The sequence below is a fragment of the Indicator indicator genome, chromosome 36, assembly GCF_027791375.1.
Source record: "Indicator indicator isolate 239-I01 chromosome 36, UM_Iind_1.1, whole genome shotgun sequence".
In the NCBI taxonomy this organism is placed as follows: domain Eukaryota; kingdom Metazoa; phylum Chordata; class Aves; order Piciformes; family Indicatoridae; genus Indicator; species Indicator indicator.
The window spans coordinates 3,323,350-3,340,902 of NC_072045.1; the positions used below are offsets into that span (position 1 = coordinate 3,323,350).

Here is a 17,553-nt window from a genome sequence, read left to right on the forward strand (position 1 = left end):
CAGGTCGCTCCAGGCCTGGAGCAGGGATGAGCTCACTCAGCTGCCCCCCACCTCCCCGGGCATCTGGGGAGGGACTGTCCCTCACAGAGACCCCCCAGTACCCAGTCAGCCCCACTGACTGGGGCTGTCAAGCTCAGCACCACAGGGACAAATCCTGCCTTCGGTGCCCACCCCGGCTGCAGGACTCAGCAGGACATTCCCGACTTTCCCCAGGGCAGGACATTCCCAGCTTGCCCTGCAGCCTGGGGCTCCCCGCAGCGTCCCCCCAGACCCGCGCTGTGCCCCCAGCCCCATGGGGAGCCCTGTCCCCGTTCTCGCTCACCGCCACAGGGCCGGACCGGTGGGACCCGAGGCTGTGTCACCGGGAAGCGGCGGCCCCGGCCGGTCTCAACCCAACTTCCTCGCTCAGGAAGCGCCGTCCCGGGGGGGATCCGCGCCCAGCCGCGCTCCGCACGGAGCTCCGCACCCGCCCGCAGGGAAGCAGCTTCGGCTCCGGCCAGGCGGGTTCCAGCCCTTCCCACGCCACCAGCCCAATGCCCTGAGCCCATCTGGGGAGATCAGGGCTGCAGGCACCACAGAATCTGCTCTGCTGTGCTCTGCTGAGCCCCCACCTGCAGCGTTGCATCCAGCTCTGGTGCCACCAGCACAAGACCATGGAACCTCCCCCCCTCTCTCCCCAACCCTCTATGCCCACCCTGGTGCCCCCCAGAGATGAACCACCCCGTTGGCATGAGTATAAACACTTTATTGCTGCTGTGCTGGGGCGTGGGGGGCAGCAGGGCTGGGGAGTGTGGGAGTGCATATGTGCCAGTGCCGGGGTGCAGCCCAGAGAAGCAAAGGGGCACAGAGGTAGCTGTCACGGGCCTGGCCCCTCAGGCGTGTCACCAGCTGTGCCACCACCTCTGTGCTGGCAGGGGCTCACCGGCCCTGCTCCTGCAGCCGCTGCATCTTCAGGATCTGGCAGAGGAGCCTCTGCACATCCTCATCCATGTGGCCCTGGGGTGGAAGGGACATTGGTGTGGACAGCAGAGGGGATGCAGAATCACAGAGTGCTTTGGGTTGGAAGGGACCTTCAAGATCATCCAGTTCCAAAGCCCCTCAGCACCGTGCACCCCAGGGCTGGCAGGAGGATCCAGCATCTTGCTGCCCCCCACATGCATGTGGGCACCAACATGTGGCTGGCTGCTGCCACAGTGTCTCCTACTGGTGTCCCCAGTTCCCCCACATTCACATCCCCATCTCACCTGCACTGCATAGAGCAGGTGGCTCCTGTACAGCGTCACCACCTTGCTGTGCCGCTTCTCTGTCTCCTGCAAAAGAACCATGGGGTTTGAGCATGGGGCTGGGGGCTTGTGGAAGTCCAGAACCCACCAGGCAGTACCCACCACCAGCTTCTCCTCCAGTGCACAGATCCTGGCCTGGAGTGCAGCACTGTCTGGGGGTGACTGCGTTGGTCCCCGGGACTCGGGGAGGGCGTTCAGGGCTTCCTTCAGCCTGAAGACCTCCTTGGAGAGCTCAGTGATCTGCACAGCACCCAGAGGTCACAGGGGCCCCTCAGCGTCAGCTCCCTGGGGGTCCCCCGTGGCCATGCCCACTGCAATACCAGGATGGCCCCTGTGCCTGGGCAGGAGCAGAGCTGGAGCTTTCCCACCCCTCTCCCCTCACCCCTGGGTTGGAGCTCAGCTTGGGGAAGGAAAAAGGGGGAAGGATGCAGGAGAGCAGCAAGGCCTCATCCAGCCTGGCCTTGAAGACCTCCAGGCAGGAGCCATCCACAGCCTCCCTGGGCAACCTGTGCCAGTGCCTCCCCACCCAGAATTCCTCATCTCCAGCCTCCATCTCCTCCCTTCCCCCACTCCCCAGCACCCCTTTTCCCTGGCCCCTACCTTCCTGTCCCTGTCCCTGACCAGCCGTGCCGAGTCCTCGGCGTGGCCGTGGAGCTCCCGCAGCTTGCGCGCCTCGCCCTGCGCCTCCACCAGCTGCTGCTGGGCAGCTGCCAGCCGCTCCTCGGCCGCCTGCCGCTCGCTCTTCATGAAGAGCGCCTGGCGCTGGACGCGGAACACCTCCTCGCAGGTCTTCTCGTGGCGCCTCGACAGCTCACTCAGCCGCTGGGCCAGTGCCGCCGCCTCGGCCCTCAGCCCCTCCTGCGCCGCCTCGTGCTCTGCCCGTGGCACGGCCGACGCCAGCTCAGCCTCCAGCCGGGCGGCCTCGCACTCCTTGGCCTCTGCCGCGGCCTCCAGCCTGGCCACCTGCTCCCGCAGCGCCCGCGCCTGCTCCTCCAGCGCTGCCGTGGCCCTGGTGTGCTCTGCCCGCGGCACTCGGCCCTCTGCCTCCACCCGCGCCAGCCGCAGCCGCTCCAGGGCTTCCTCGTGCTGCTGCCGTGCCACCGGCCGTGCCGCCAGCTGCTCCCGCAGCCCGCCCAACTCGGCCTCCCTGCGGCACAGCGTCTCCCGCAGCTGCCCCAGCTGGGCCGTCGCCTCCTCGTGCTGGCGTGCCAGCTCTGCCACCCTCCGCTCCAGTGCCCCTGGCTCTGGCTGGGGGCTGCCCGCCACTCGCCAGTCCCTGCCCTTGGCCTCCAGCTCCCGCCGCAGGGCCTCTGCCTCAGCCTCTGCCCGGCTGCACCGCTCCAGCAGAGCCTCCTTCTCCCTTGACATCTCTTCTAGGGAGGCCCCTGGGGAGGCTGTCGGCTCCACAGCCTCCAAACGGGCCTGCAGCTCCTTCACCTGCTGCTCCCTCTCCTTCAGTGCCGCCTGGGCCTGCTGCAGGGCTGCCCGAGCCTCCACCAGCTCGACACCGGCCTCCCGCTCACAGGAGGAGGAGGAGGTCTTGGGCACCCGCAGCTCTCCCACCTTGCCCTCACTCCTGACTGGCTCCTTGGCCATGCTCCCCTCCGTGGTTTGCTTCAGGGCTTGCTCGGGGGCTCGGCTCTGCTCCTCCTGCTGCCCCCTGGCCTCCTCCCTCACCCCCGTGCCCCGCGGCAGCTCCGAGCACTGTGCCCGCAGCTGCTCCAGCTCCTGCTGCAGAGCCTTGTAGAGGCTGGCAGGCACCATGTCCCCCGGGGCGGTCAGGTTGCTCTCGTCCCGCTCGAAGTTCTCCAGTACCTGCCAAGGAGATGGTGAGGACAGCAGAGGGGCCAGAGGACAGGGGCAGGGAGGGACAGACGGACGGACAGATGCTCACCTGGATCTTCTCCCGCAGCTCCTGGTTCTGCACGGTGAGGGACTGCACCTGGCCCTGCAGCGTGGCCAGCAGCTCCTCGGCCGAGGGGCTCAGCGTCTTCTTGGACAGCAGCAGCTCTGCCCCTGCGGGTTGCAAGGGACTCCAGAGCCATGCCCAGCCCTGCCCCTGCTCCCTGCCGTGCGGTGCCACCTCCCCAGCTGGGGACCTTGGGCCCTACCTGGAAACTCGAGCGGATCTCCCTCCTCATCCTGCAGCGTCTCAATGTCGTAGCTTGTGTTCTCCTTCTCGTTCTGGGGGTGCATAGTCAGGGTCAGCCTCCCCCACACCCCATCCCCTGGCACTGCCAGCTGCTACCCACACCTTACCTACCTCCAGGGAGGACAAGCGGCTCCTCAGAGCCTCCACCTCCTTGCCCAGCCTCTCCTTCTCACCATCCCTCACTGCCAGCCGTTCCTCCAGCTCCTTGATCTGTGGTGCAGAATGCAGCCATGGAGGTCCTTTTGCTCCCCCCAGAGAGGCCAAGTGACACCCCCCAGCAGCAGGACCCCTCAGAGAGCCCAGGCCAGCCATGAGCTCTTCACCAGCCTCACCTGCTTCTCCATGGAGCGCAGGGAGCCCTCATCCAGCTCTGCTCGCTAGCAGGACACAGAGGGAAAACAGGGAGAGGTAAACACTGGCCCCGTCCCTCCTGTGCCCTCCACTGCCAAGGGACATGGTGGCATCTCCCTGGCGCCTCAGGTACCTCTCGTCTCTGCTTCTCCTGCTGCTCCAAGCCCCGGATCTTCTGCAGGAACTGGGCCCGTTCCTGCCGCAGCCTCACGATCTCCTCGTAGGCGTCCCGGTCCTCCTGCAACGAGTGCCCCCTCCCCACTCTCAGCCCCCTGCCCACTCTCAGCCCCTTCCCCACTCTCAGCCCCCTCTCCACACTCAGCTCCCTCCCCGCTCTCAGGCCCCTCCTGCCCCTCCTCCCCATGGGGGCTCCAAGAGCCCTCCAGCACCATGTGCCCCCCATGGGCCAGCCATGCTTGCAGTGCCCAGGGTGATTTTTGACAGCAGAGAAAGGAGGAAAAGCTCAGGCAGGGCATGGACCCCACCAGTGCCAGCACAGTTCCCGCAGGCAAGGGCATTTGGGGCCTGCAGGGTGGAAAGAAAGAGACTGACAGCCAGGGACTCGGGGCCCAGGGTGCTGTGTGCACCCCAGGAGTAAGGACAGAGCTGCTGTTGCAGCTGAGGCCAGCCCAGGACCATCACCTCCACCACAGGGAGGGTGAAGGTAGCCTGAGCCAGCCATGGTTTGGCTCCCCCACGCCTGCCAAGTGGAGTGTGGATATGGGGACCCCCTCTCACCTGGCTGGAGGTGCCCAAGGGAGGCAGAGGAGCCTTCCTCTTCCTCGGGGTGCTGCTTTTGTCCCTGACAGATGACTGGCTGGGAGAAGATGTCTGCAGGGACACCAGGCCAGAAGGGATATCACACACAGCGTGGCCTGCCTCCTTTTTGGCCACTCTGGAGAGTCCCAGGGTGTCTGGAGACCCTTGCCCAGGGGCTGAGGCCAGGCCAGCCCTGAGGAGAGGTGGAGAGCCAGGCAGGCCCTAACCTGGGACGTCTGCTCCACTGACTCCTCTTCTGTGGGGCACAGAGGGGAGAAAGAGAAATTGGGGAGGTTTAGGAGGTCCTAGGGGTGGGCAAAGCAGGCAGAGCCTTCAGGAGTATCTCTGAACATGCCCGTAAACATGCATGAACACACGTGTGCAAAGCATGTGCAGCCACTGAGGCTGGCAGCCAAGACTCAGCACCACCTCCCAGGCACCCCCAGCACCCAGGAAAAGGAGACTCATGTCCCCCAGCCTGGCTCATCCCCTCCAGCCTCAGGTTAGAGACAGCCCTGCCCCACAGCACCCTGAAAACTTCCCTGTGATCCCTGCCCTGGAGCAGAGGGTGGCACAGCTGCCTTACCACTGGCCCAGGAGCGGCGCTGGGCAGCCTCCTGCAGGAAGTGCTGGATGAGAGCATTGCCTGTGGCCAGGCTGTAGTGAGCAGCATCATGACCTGTGGAGTCCACCAAGGCCACCCGGGCACCACCACTGACCAGCACCTCCACGGTCTCCACACTGCCATTCTCACAGGCCAGCATCAAGGCTGTCCTGAGTAGAGAGGGGAGAGCAGAGGTGAGGGGGCCCATTCCCTCCACCTCCCCATCAATCCCAGTCCCCACCAGTGCAGCCTCACCTCCCCTGCTGGTCGCGGCTGTTGACGGCAGCTCCGCGGTGCATCAGGTATCGGCACAGCTCCGGGTGGTTCATCTTGGCAGCAAGGATCAGCGGCGTGAAGCCATCCTGGGCAGGGGCAGTTCGGGTGAGGACACACAGAGGAGGCTGAGATCTCCCCGCGGGGCACCTCACTCCTGTTACCTCGCAGGTTCCCACCTCCTACCCTCTATTCCACCCCCCACCCTCTGTTCCACTCCCTGCCCTCTGTTCCACCTCCCACCAGCCTGTCCCACCACAGAAGCTGCTGCCTTCCAGAGGCAGCCCCGGCTGGCCCCCTGGCAGGGTGAGAAGCAGAAGGACCTCCTTGTAATAAATAAAAATGAAATTATTGTTAATCATATGTGAGGACCCTGACTGTTCTCTGCTTACCCTTTCCTAGACAATCTGTTCAAGCCAAAATGTGAAATAGCCCCCTTATCACCTTTCCAAATCCCAGAGGGCTTCTCCCCACACTGGTAAATACCTGTGGGGCCAGGGACAATAGGTGACTATTGCTGTCATCAGGGCAGGGGAAGAACGTTTCACACTTTGTCTCCTCTATTCAGACCTCTGCTAATGAGACAATGCCCAGGCCAGGGCAGAGCTGTGGGGGAGCTGTAGACCTGACCCACAGCAGGAGAAACTGAAGGCCCTGGGAGGTTGATATGGGCTGTGAATACAGCTAGGGAGCCTCCAGATTGGGCAGATTGGATTTGTAGATTCTGTTAGTGCTCTGGCAAAGAGTTTCTCATCCTATCTGCTAAATCCTGCAGCCAGTGTTAAAGGAGCAGGAAATCTGGGGCAATGAGTGTTTAACTGTGGGGTTCAGACATCAGGTCTCTGAATTTGGGTTGTTGGGCACTTCAACTAGTTCCTGTATCAGACAGACAAAAAGCTCAAGTTCAAATCACAGCAATAATGAAAGCAGCTGAGCTGGGATGTCTAAAAAGCCACTGAAATATGAAAAACAAGATTTAAGGAGTGGATACTAAATATGTAGCTGTTACATAATGTCTATCATATACATTGCTTCCCTCCTCATGGCAAGGAGAAGAGTTCCACTTCACCATTACCCTTGTCCTGGCCTGAACAAACCTGCTGTGCCGTAGCTAGTGGAGAGTTTCAAATTCCTTGACTTTAAAATGTAATGAATCACCTACTCTATCACAACAATAATTGTTTTCCACATGTTTCTTACCCATAAAATACGTATCTAATCCAAACTCTTTGTAATAAATAGAAATGGAATTATCTGTTAATCATATGATGTTAAGTTTAAATGATGTTAGATTAATAATTATCTTTTATAAAAGCTTAATAGTGGAATGTAGGTTGCTTTGTTTATTTGCCAAGACTTGTAACTAAACTACAACAGACAGCCTTGTGTATCATAGGCAGCTTTGTGTATCTGTCAAAGTCCTGTATTCTAACATTCCTAAGCCGGATCCACGACTCCTTGCTGGATATCTACGCATATGCAGAATGATAAACTGGCTCCGAGTATGCAGAACAAGAGATAAGGAACTGAAACAATGCAAAGAGACTGAGATGATGCTGAACTCCTACCCTATAAAAGGAGTCTATACGATACTGTCAGATGTGAGCCGTGGAGGAACAGGAGATTCCCCCGGCTGCCCAGCGCTATTTTTGCTCACTTACCAAATAAAACTTTAAATTTAACCACATAAAACTGGAGTGGTCATTTTTGTTAATTACACTCCTCACCTTGTCCTTGATGTTCAAGGGAGCCTTGAAATCACAGAGGATCTCCGAGCAGGAGATGCAGCCGCTGGCCGCTGAGGAGGGGCACAGAGTGGTAGGGTTTGGAAGGGACCACCAAAGGTCATCCAGCCCAACCTCCCTGCCAGGGCAGGGTCACCTAGAGTAGGTCACCTCGAGAAGGACAGAGGCTGAGCACTCTGCTTCCCCTGGGGACACCAGCAGGACAGAGCTGGCACCATCCCCACTCACCTGCGTGGTGCAGAGCTGTTTTGCCACTGCTGTCAGCCAGGTCCACAGGGCAGGAGGCCTGAGGGAGAGGACAGGGTTACAGGAGGACAGCAGACAGACAGACAGACAGACTGCTCTGGTGGATGTGGCTCTTTGGCATGGTGGAGGGCTGGGCAGAGCTGAGGATCACCATGTCAGGCTACAGCACTGCTGAGGGAAGGGAATCAGAATCCTGGCATGGGCTGGGTGGAAGGGACCTTTGGAGGTCATTCAGTCCATGCCCCTGCAGTCAGCAGGGACAGCTGCAACCAGAGCAGGCTGCTCAGAGCTCCAAACACCTGACCTGGAATGGTTCCAGGGATGGGGCAGCTCCCAGCTCTCTGGGCAACCTGGGCCAGGCTCTCAGCATGCTCAGTGTAAAAAGAGAGCTGAAGGACGGAGGGGACCCCTGGCTGGCTCAGCACCCTCCTTGCCAGTACCTGCAGCAGTTTGCTGACACACTGTGGGTGGCCATGCTTGGATGCCAGGTGCAGGGCAGTGTAACCTGGGCAGAGGGACAGACAGACAGACAGGTCAGAGAGCAGGCAGTGGGGCGGTGGCAGAGGGGACTGCTTGGGTGACAGCTGCATGGGCACACAGGAGGAGCTGCTAGGCTGGGGCTGAATAGAATCATAGAATGGCTTGGGTTGGAAGAGATCTTTTTTAAAGCTCATCTGGAAAGGACATCCCCAACCAGAGCAGGTTTCTCACAGCCCCAAACAACCTGACCTGGAATGGTGCCAGGGATGGGGCAGCTCCCACCTCTCTGGACAACCTGGGACAGGCTTTCACCACCCCCAGCATAAACAATTCCTTCTTCTCTCTAGTCTGAATCTCCCTCTTCGAGTTTCAAACCATCCCATCTTGTCCTGTCCCAACAGGGCCTGATCAAAAGCCTGTCCCCAGCTTTCTTATTGGCCCCTTTAAGTACTGAAAGGCCACCAGAAGGTCTCCCCCAGGGACATCCCCAGGAGCACCACCAGCCAGGGTTTGAGTGCCTATAGGAAGCTGGGACAATTTACAGCCCACCAAGGTGTGGCTGTCCCCTCAGCCTCAACACCTGTCCAGCAGGGTAGGAACAAGCAGGGAGTGCCAGTAGCCCCATGGCATCAGCTGGGCACATGCGGTGACCATGCCCTCACCCGAGCTGTCCTTGGTCATGGCATCCACGCCGTGGGCCAGCATAGCTTCCAGGCAGTCCACGTTCCCCCGCATGGCAGCCAGGTGGAACCTGCAGGGAGACCAGGGGCTGTGGGACTCCTGTCCCTTTGTCCCAGCCTTGTCCCCAGCCCTGGGTCCCTGCTGTCCCAGGGATGTGGGTCAAGCACTTACGCAGATTTGCCCTCTGAGTCCAGCTTGGTGGCCACCAGCCCCTTGCGGACCAGCAGCGATGTCACCCTCCCAGCATCGTTGTAGTCCACAGCTTGCAGGAGCTTCTCATCATTCTTGGTCCAGTCCTGGCTCTGCAATGAAGCCAAGAGGAGGCTGTGATGGCTGTGCCATCCCTGGGGACATGTGGGGTGCCAGGCATGGCTTGGGGACCTCTCCTCAGCCCCACCCCAGCGATCTTCCACCCATCTCTATCCCTTGTCTCTGGGACAATCCCTTTCAGGGTGCTGTGGTGTGTGGTGTGTGGCTCCCAGGCATGGAAGGTTTAGCTGGCACAGCTGAGTGGGCTGAGGATCTTCCTCAGCCTCTCCCCAGTCTGCAGCTCACACACCAGGGTTTACAGAGCTGGTCCAGTTTGGCTGTGGAGGGGGCAGGCTGGGATCTGGGGGTGAGCCAATGCTGCTCTGCCAGTGCCCCCAGTGCTAACACAGCCAGCACCCATGAGCTGCCTGAGCCCCATCCCTGCCATGGGCTCCCCAGGGAGCCCATTCCAACCCTTCTCCCTGCCGAGGAAGGGACCAAACCAGGACGAGAGCAGCTGGCAGCGAGAGCAGATCCCCTGGGATGTCTCCAGCACCCCCAGGATTAGGGGGCACAAGGCTGTCCCCACCCTGTGCAGGACTTGGGCTGGGTGGGGACTTGCTGGTGCCACATGTCGCCATCCCGAGCCGGGAGCAGCTGGAGACGTCCTGGGCTCACCCCGCAGCTGGTGACGACAACCCCAGCTCGCTGCGGTGGCAGCGGCAGGAAATGGATGTCACCTTTTGGGAGCTGCTGGCATCCTGCCCCTCGCCAGCCTGCTGCCCAGTGCTGGGCACAGGACCTGTGCCACTCTGCCCGCCTGGTGACCTTGCAAACCCCTCCAGCCCTGCCAGGCTAGGGGACACCATCCCTCCACCAGTCTCGCAGGGTTCCTGGGCAAGCTGGGAGGGTGGTGCCCGCTTCCCCCCACACCCTTGCTCATGCAAGTACAAAGCAGGTTGGAGAGGATGCAGCCGAGCCCCGGGATGGGGCTAGAGGGGGTCCTGGGGGGTGGGGGGGGACACGGCTTACCCCGGAGGACGTGAGCAGAGGGGACAGGAGATGGAGGGCAGGGACGTACCGCGAAGGAGGCAGCGGCACAGAGGCAGATCTGCTTCATGGTGCTGAGCAGGAGGCGGCGGGCAGCCATGCACCCCTCGTCCCCCGCCCGGCCGAGGGCAAACTGGGGCTCCAGGCCGTGGACCCCAGACCCCAGCTCGGTCCAGCATCGCTGCCGGGGCGGGGGCCAGGTCCTGCCGCAGTGGGAGCCAGGATCCGCCTCCCTCCATCCCTCCCGTCCCTCCTTCTTTCTCTTCTTCCCTCCCTCCTCCGCATCCAGAGCTCCAGGCATCGCCGCACCCCGGCCACGGAGCGGGTGCCACGGTCCCAGTCCCGGACCAGCGCCTAGCCTGGTCCCAGTTAAACTGGGAGGCATTGAGGAGGGGGCAGCTTTCCCACCCCATGCTCCAGGTGAGGCAAAATGCACCCCAAAACCAAGGGGTGGAGCATCCTCCTGATGCCAGCCAGATCCCACTCTCTGGGGAGGGACAGGTGGGACCCTTGTGCCCTGGTGGGCACAAACTTGCCTCCCACCACAGCCCCGGAGCCCAGGGAGGGGCAGGAGCCCCTGCCTGCATCTCAGGGTCTTGGCAAACCCCTCTCAAGGTGGGAACCCCAAAATGCAAAGCGTCCCCAGACAGCTGTCCCTGAAGAACCCCAGGGCTGCAGGAGCCTCTCTCCCCGACCCCGCTTACAGAAGTGACCAGGACAGTGTGGGGAAACTGAGGCACGGAGCACCCTGAGCAGGGCAGGCCTGAAGACTCCACATGGGGGCCATCAGCCATGTGTGTCCCCAGCTGTGTCCCCAGTGCCTGTGTGTGCCCGGTGCTGCCGTGGGCACTGGGGACAGCACCATCACCCTCTGCCCGCTGTGCAGGGTGGTGACAGCCTGCAGCCCCGTGCCAGGCTGCTGCTGAATAATTGAGGAGCATCAACATGCTGGTTCCACTGGCTGTGGCAGCTGGAAAGCTGGCAGCCACCCCCAGAAAGAGGACAGGGAGGGGACCTGGGGTCTGCTTCCCTCTCCCTGCTGCTGCCCTTTTTGCCTTTGCTCTGCCCCACTCCCAACAATGGCCGTGGGAGCACCCCTGGGGGGCACTGGGAGCTTGATCTCACCAGCCAGGGTGACAATGACAACCTCCACAGGGCTGCTGGCCCCATGGTGAGCAGCCACCCCATGTCCTAGGGCACATTGCCACGTCCCTGTGACACTGCTGACGTCCTGTGGAAGATTCCCATGTCCTCAAGTTCCTGTAAAGCTTGGGTCACCCCAGGGCAAGTTCCCACGTCTCTGTGAAGCTTAGGTCATGCCAGGGCAGGTCCCTATGTCCCTCTACAGCTTGAGTCACCCCAGGCCAGAGCCCCATGCCCCCATGGACATCCTGGGGCCAGTCCCCATGTCCCCACATCCCTGGGGGTTGCACTCACGTCTGCCTTCTTGAACCTGGCCTTCAGGCTCTTCATGGTGGCTCCAGCCTCAGCCCCGTGGCACCTGGACAGAGCACAGCTGTACTCGAGGGTCTCTCTGCCACCAGTATTGGCTCTGTCACCCCCGGCCCTGCTGCTCCCAGGGCCCTGTCCTCGCCTGCCGTGTCCCCACAGCCCTGGCACCCGCAGAGGGGGGGACCCGAGGCGAGGGAGTTGGGTTACAGCCTGGCTGCGGTTACAGCTGGCAGCACCGGGCAGCCGCAGGGGCTGCGAGGGGACAGGCCCTGCTTGGGCAGGGGGTGCTGCTTGTACCCCTGAAATGCCCAGGGACAGGGAGGTGAGGGGGCATGGCAGGGCATGACCTGGAGAGAGAGATGGGGTGGGGGTCAGACCCAGTTCCCTCTCTGGAGTCTGGGGCTGCAGGTGGTGTGGGGCATGGCTGAGCCCTGACCAGCTGGTATCCACAGACTTTGCCTGACACCTCCTGCCCTCACTGGCAGCCCCCTGCCCTTTCCCTGGCACATCCTAAACCTTTCCCTGCACCCCTTGCCATTGCTTGCCCTTCCCTGGCACTCACAGCCCTTCCTTGCCACCTCATGCCATTGGCTCATATCCCTGCTTTTACCCGTGCCCCTTGCCCTCCCCTGGCACCCTCTGCCCTTCCCTGGCACCCTTTGCTCTTTCCAGCACCAAATGCCCTTTCCAGCACGCACTGATCTTCCCCGGCGACCCCTGCCCTTCCCTGCGCCCCCTGCCCTTCCCTGGCACCCCCGGCCCCTATGCCATCCTTGGGGGTCTGCCGCCGCGCCCCGGCAGGGTGAGGGCGGCCGGCTCCCCCGCCCCGCCCCGCCCCGCCCCGCCGCCTTTTTTTTTTTTTTTTTTTTTTTTTCTTGCCCGGCACAAAAATGGCGCCCTGGCGGAGTGAGGGCAGCCGGCTCCCATACGCCCTTACTGCCCGGCATAAAGATGGCGGCTCCAGCGTCCCTTCCCGGCCAATGCCCGCCCCGCCCCGCCGCGGCCTCCCTTCGGCTTCCGCTCGCCGGGGGCCGGTAACAATGCGCGGGCCGGCGGCCGCGACCGGCCATGGCGGTGAATTACGCGGCCGGGCTCTCGCCCTACTCAGACAAGGGCAAGTGCGGCCTCCCCGAGGTGAGAGCGGCTCAGGGCCCGGCGGGTGCCCGCCCGGGTGCCGGGCGGGGCGGGGGGAGGCTGCCGCGGGGAGCCGGGCACCAGGGAGCCCTTTGTGTGGCCCCAGGTACAGCCCATGGCTCCTTCCGTGGACCCCCCGCCCGATGGGTTCCTTTCATGGCCTTCGAGGCCCACCCTATGGCTCCCTCCATGTCACCCCCATCCGAGCGCCTTCCTCCATGTCCCCGCCAGCCCCATGGGCTCTCTCCATGGCCCCTCCAGGCCTACGCTATGTCTCCCTGCATGTCCCCTCCAACCCCATGGGCTCTCTCCATGGCCCTTCCAGGCCTACGCTATGGCTCCCTGCATGTCCCCTCCAGCCCCATGGGCTCTCTCCATGGCCCCTCCAGGCCTACACTATGTCTCCCTGCATGTCCCGTCCAACCCCATGGGCTCTCTCTATGGCCCCTCCAGGCCTACCCTGTGGCTCCCTGCATGTCCCCTCCAACCCCATGGGCTCTCTCCATGGCCCCTCCAGGCCTACCCTGTGGCTCCCTGCATGTCCCCTCCAGCCCCATGGGCTCTTTCCGTGGCCCCTCCAGGCCTACCCTGTGGCTCCCTGCATGACCCCTCCAGCCCCATGGGCTCTCTCCATGTCACCCCCAGGCCCTGCCCCAACCCCATGGCTCCCTCCTGGTGGCCCCCAGGTCTACCCCATCACTCCATCTTTGCTGCAAGAGTGGTCAGGGATTGGAACAGGCTGCCCAGGGAGGTGGTGGAGTCCCCAGTCCTGAAAGTGTTCAAGAAAGGTGTGGCCATGGCACCTGGGGCCATGGTTTAGTGGCCATGGTGGTTCTGGGTTGCTGGTTGGGCTGGGTGATCTCAGAGGGCCTCTCCACCCTTTCTGAGCCTATGGTCTATCCATCCATCTCTTCTGCTCAGATTTTTGACCCACCAGAGGAGCTGGAGCGGAAGGTGCAGGAGCTGGCAGACTTGATCAGGAGTTCCTCCAATGTGGTGTTCCACACCGGGGCTGGCATCAGCACTGCCTCGGGGATTCCCGACTTCAGGTAAGGCTGGTGGGCAGGGGTTGGAAGGAGGGCAGCTCCTCCCAGGCCAGCTTCAGAAGCCCTGGGCTGTCCTTCCACTACCCCAGCCAGACCTGCTCCATCCCTCCCAGATCCAGCTGAAAATCCCTCTCCCTTTTCCCACTCATTTGACATCAGGTTGTGCCTCACAGAAGCCCTACACATGCTCTGCTTCTGCCCACTGCTGATCCATGACCTTTCTTTAGCAGTGCCTTGCTCATCCTACCCACAGGACCTCTGGTGCCTTCCCATTGCCTTCTTGGAGCCTGAGCTCCCAGTTCTCACCCTCTCTGTCCCCACTGCTGCAGGGGGCCCAATGGTGTCTGGACAATGGAAGAGAAGGGGCTGTCCCCCAAATTTGACACCACCTTTGAGAATGCCAGGCCCTCCAAGACTCACATGGCACTGCTGGGGCTGCAGAGAGTTGGTATCCTGAAGTTCCTGGTCAGCCAGAACGTGGATGGGCTTCACGTGCGCTCCGGATTCCCACGGTACTGCCTCTGGATCCCTCCAGCCTTTCCCAGCCTCTGCCACAGGACTGCTCTGCTCAGCATGGCTTGGAATCTGTCTGGGAGTGGAAACTGGGATGTGCTGGTTTGGAAATGGGTACAGAGACCATAGAATCACAGAATTGTTATGGTTGGAAGAGGCCTTTAAGGCCATCCAGTCCAAGCCTTCACCCAGCTCTGCCTGGTCACCACTAAACCATGGCCCTCAGCACCACAAGGAACAGAAACTTCCTCCTTATTCCACCTTGCTCCAGTTTCAAACCACTGCCCATGGTCCTCTCCACCAGACCAGCTGCCTCCCCACAGCAATGCCAGGTCCTTGGTGGTACCCAGTGCCCCCAGAGCCTGCCTGTGACTGGAGCCTTGCTCTGACACAGCCATAGCTGTCTAGAACATCATCCCCCTGGGTGCTGACCCTGTGCTGGGACACTGTCCCCAGGCCATAGCAGAGGATCCCTGCCACCCACCATCCCCTGGCAAGTCTGATCCAGCAGAGCTGGCAAGTGGGGAAGCCCTTGAGGTGTGGGGTGAGGAGGGTGTTTGGGGCACCTTGCCCTCTTGCCCCGGATTTCTCCATCCTTCCCCAGCTCACCTTTGCTGTCTCCCACAGGGACAAGCTGGCTGAGCTCCACGGGAACATGTTCGTAGAGGAGTGTGTGAAGTGTGGCAAGTATGTGAGGGCCTGGGGGGTGTCAGTGGGGTGGGGGCTTCGTGGCTGACCCTGGCCCACCTTTGAAACCTCTCCAGGATGGAGACTCCACCACTGCCCCAGGCCAGGCCTGGACAGTCCTTCTGGACAAGAGATTGTTCCTCTTGTCCAACCTAAACCTCTCCTGAGGCAACTTGAGGCCATTTCCTCTCCTCCTATCTGTTGTTCCTTGGCAGAAGAGCCCAACCCCCCCCTGGCTCCAGCTTCCTCTCAGGGAGCTGTAGAGAGCAATGAGGTCTCCCTCAGCCTCCTCTTCTCCAGGCTGAATCTCCCTCAGCTGCTCCTCCCCAGCCCTGTTCTCTAGACCCTCCTCCAGCTTGGTTGCCCTTCTCTGGCCACGTTCCAGCCTCTCGTTGTCCTTGGGGTGACATTTCACAGCGGGTGGCAGCTCCCTGGTGCCCGTCCCTGGTGCCACCATCTCTTGCAGGCAGTACGTGCGAGACGCCGTGGTGGGCAGCATGGGGCTGAAGCCCACGGGCAGGCTCTGCAGCGTCACCAAGGCCAGGGGCCTGCGGGCATGCAGGTACTGAGGGCTGCTGGGCTGCTGGCTCCCAAGGGTGGCATGGGGTGGCAGCCTGGTGTGCAAGACTGGGCAGTGCAGGGCTGGGCTGCTGGTGCTTCCAGCTTGGGTGAAGAGGCAGAGGGTGTCTGGGAGATCTCCAGGTGTCCAGCTTGGAAGAGTCCAAAGGTCCACATCTCCAAGGAGTCCCAGTGTCCTGGGGGTGTCTCCTCATGCCAAGAATCTGAGCATGTTCCAGTGCTGGGGAATGTCCTGCTGTAGGATGATGGCTCCAGAGAGCCCTTTCTGCAGCAGGGTGCAGCTACTGCTGCTCTGCTGCTGCTGGCCTTTGGCAGGGAAGCTGGCAGGGAAGCTTAGACTGTCCCCAGCTCTGCAGCTGGAGGTATCCTGAAGTGCTCTGGCACCCAGATACCCTACACCTGCCCCCCCTGCTTCTTCACCAGGCTCAACCCTGCTGCTGTTCCCATCCAGGCTGGCTGCAGAGCTAGGGGCTCCAGGCCATGGGCCAGAGCTCTGCTGGCCCAGCTGTGGTGCTGGGCTGGGAAAGGCACATCCCAGCTCAGAACTGGGACAGCAAAAATCAGCTGAGGCTTGGGTGGCACTGCAGCACCAGCCACCAAATCCCCCCCGCAGGTGAATTCTGTGCCTTGCCTCACCTCCTGGTGGGCTCCCGCTGCCTGTGCTGGGCTAGGGAGGGTGGGACAGGATCTAGGTCCCTGTTCCCTCACCCAGGACAGCTCTGCCTGGCAGGGAGGGAACCATGGTGCTGTGTGTGTTTGTAGAGGGAAGTTAAGAGATACCATTCTGGACTGGGAGGATGCCCTGCCCGACCGTGACCTGACACTGGCAGATGAAGCCTGCAGGTACCACCCTTGGGCTTTCCACCCCATGGAGGCTGCTGCCAGCTGCAAACAGCCACAGCTTTATCTCTGCCCCTGGGTGTTTTCTGTCCTCCCTGCAGGAAAGCTGATCTCTCTGTCACCCTGGGCACCTCCCTGCAGATCAAACCCAGTGGCAACCTGCCGCTGATCACCAAGAAGCGAGGAGGGAAGTTGGTCATAGTCAACCTGCAGGCAACCAAACACGTGAGTGAGGGCATCCCTGCTGGCATCACCTGGGCCCGGGAGGGGACAGCTGTCCCCACAGGCAGTGATTGTCCCATGACACAGTGCTTGCCCCCAGGACAGGCAGGCTGACCTGCGCATCCACGCCTACGTCGACGACGTCATGACGAAGCTGATGAAGCTCCTGGGGCTGGAGGTGCCGGAGTGGGCAGGGCCGGTGGTGGTGGAACGTGCTGAGCTCATCACACCTGAGCAGCTCTTCAAATCGGACCCCGGGGCTCAGGGGCTGCTGAAAGAGGACCCCCCCCTCCCCCAGCAGAATGGCACAGGGGGACTGTGCCCTGGCCTTGGGACCACACTGGGGGAGCACCGTGAGAGCCTGAAGCAGGAATGTCCCAGCCCGGACACGGGGCCAGCAGTGGTGAAGAAGATGAAGGTGGAGCCTCTCCTCACCTGACCCAGACTGTTCCCTCTCTGTCTGTGCTACTTTTCCTACCAACTGTTTTTTATGTCCTCAACCATTGTCCCTTTTTTTATGTAAGTATCAAAAACACCTGAGCTGCCCATGTCAGGGCAGCTGTGCCCCCCGGCCTGGTGAGAGCCTTCTTGGGCATGGCTCAGCTGGATGGAGGTTCCCCCACAAGAGATGGATGTGGGGCCCAGCAGAGCCCAGAGGGGCAGAGGGATGAGAGAGCTTGGTGCTGGGGCAGTGGTGCTTAGGGGTCATTGGGGCAGCTGCTGCCATCTCAGATGAATCTGGGTCTGGGTGGTGGTTGGGATAAGCTCATGTGGTCTGGCTGGGAGCTGCCTACAGAGCCCATCCTGATCATGATCTGGTGGCATGGGGAAGGTTGCTGGGTGGTGGAGAGGAGAGGGACTGGTGCTGGCTGACTCCTGGCTGGGAGCTGTGGGATGGTTCCCCAGTCCCACTGCTCCTCTCTTTGCCTCCTCCTGTGCCTACTGCTCTGGGGCAGCCCCAGGCTGGGTCTGGCCACGAGTCCCAGCTCAGTTAGACCCTGTTGCTTCATGGCAGCTGGGCCCAAGGTGTTCCTGTCCCAAGGGTCCTTGGAAGCTTGTGGCTCTCCCCATGTTACACCACAGCAGGTGGCTTTTTTCCAAAACACCTTGTATTTCCAGAGCAAAATAAAGCTTACAAAAAAACCAAACCAAAGGAACAAAACCAAACAGTTACAACAGCAAAAGATCAACACCCAACCAGCCCAGG

The 17,553-nt window shown here is 61.5% G+C and overlaps 2 protein-coding genes across 2 annotated transcripts; one reads left to right on the plus strand and one right to left on the minus strand.

Annotated features, from left to right (window-relative positions):
* Positions 1 to 918: 918 nt before the first annotated feature.
* Positions 919 to 9,964, minus strand: ANKRD24 (ankyrin repeat domain 24). Its single transcript, XM_054396240.1, has 20 exons — positions 9,905 to 9,964; positions 8,746 to 8,876; positions 8,556 to 8,644; positions 7,854 to 7,918; positions 7,396 to 7,453; positions 7,150 to 7,220; positions 5,405 to 5,511; positions 5,132 to 5,319; positions 4,773 to 4,801; positions 4,525 to 4,617; positions 3,920 to 4,024; positions 3,768 to 3,812; positions 3,547 to 3,645; positions 3,395 to 3,467; positions 3,178 to 3,299; positions 2,340 to 3,098; positions 1,884 to 2,267; positions 1,386 to 1,523; positions 1,246 to 1,310; positions 919 to 1,012 (listed from the first exon to the last, which is right to left on the minus strand). The coding sequence occupies exons 1-20, from the start codon at positions 9,941 to 9,943 to the stop codon at positions 919 to 921; spliced, it is 2,754 nt and encodes a 917-aa protein (XP_054252215.1). The 5' UTR covers positions 9,944 to 9,964.
* A 2,429-nt stretch (positions 9,965 to 12,393) lies between these two features.
* On the plus strand, positions 12,394 to 16,797 carry SIRT6 (sirtuin 6). The gene is made up of 8 exons (XM_054396224.1): positions 12,394 to 12,459; positions 13,381 to 13,508; positions 13,835 to 14,017; positions 14,646 to 14,705; positions 15,172 to 15,267; positions 16,047 to 16,127; positions 16,226 to 16,349; positions 16,447 to 16,797. Exons 1-8 carry the CDS (start codon positions 12,394 to 12,396, stop codon positions 16,783 to 16,785), a joined length of 1,077 nt encoding a protein of 358 aa, XP_054252199.1. The 3' UTR covers positions 16,786 to 16,797.
* Positions 16,798 to 17,553: the final 756 nt, after the last annotated feature.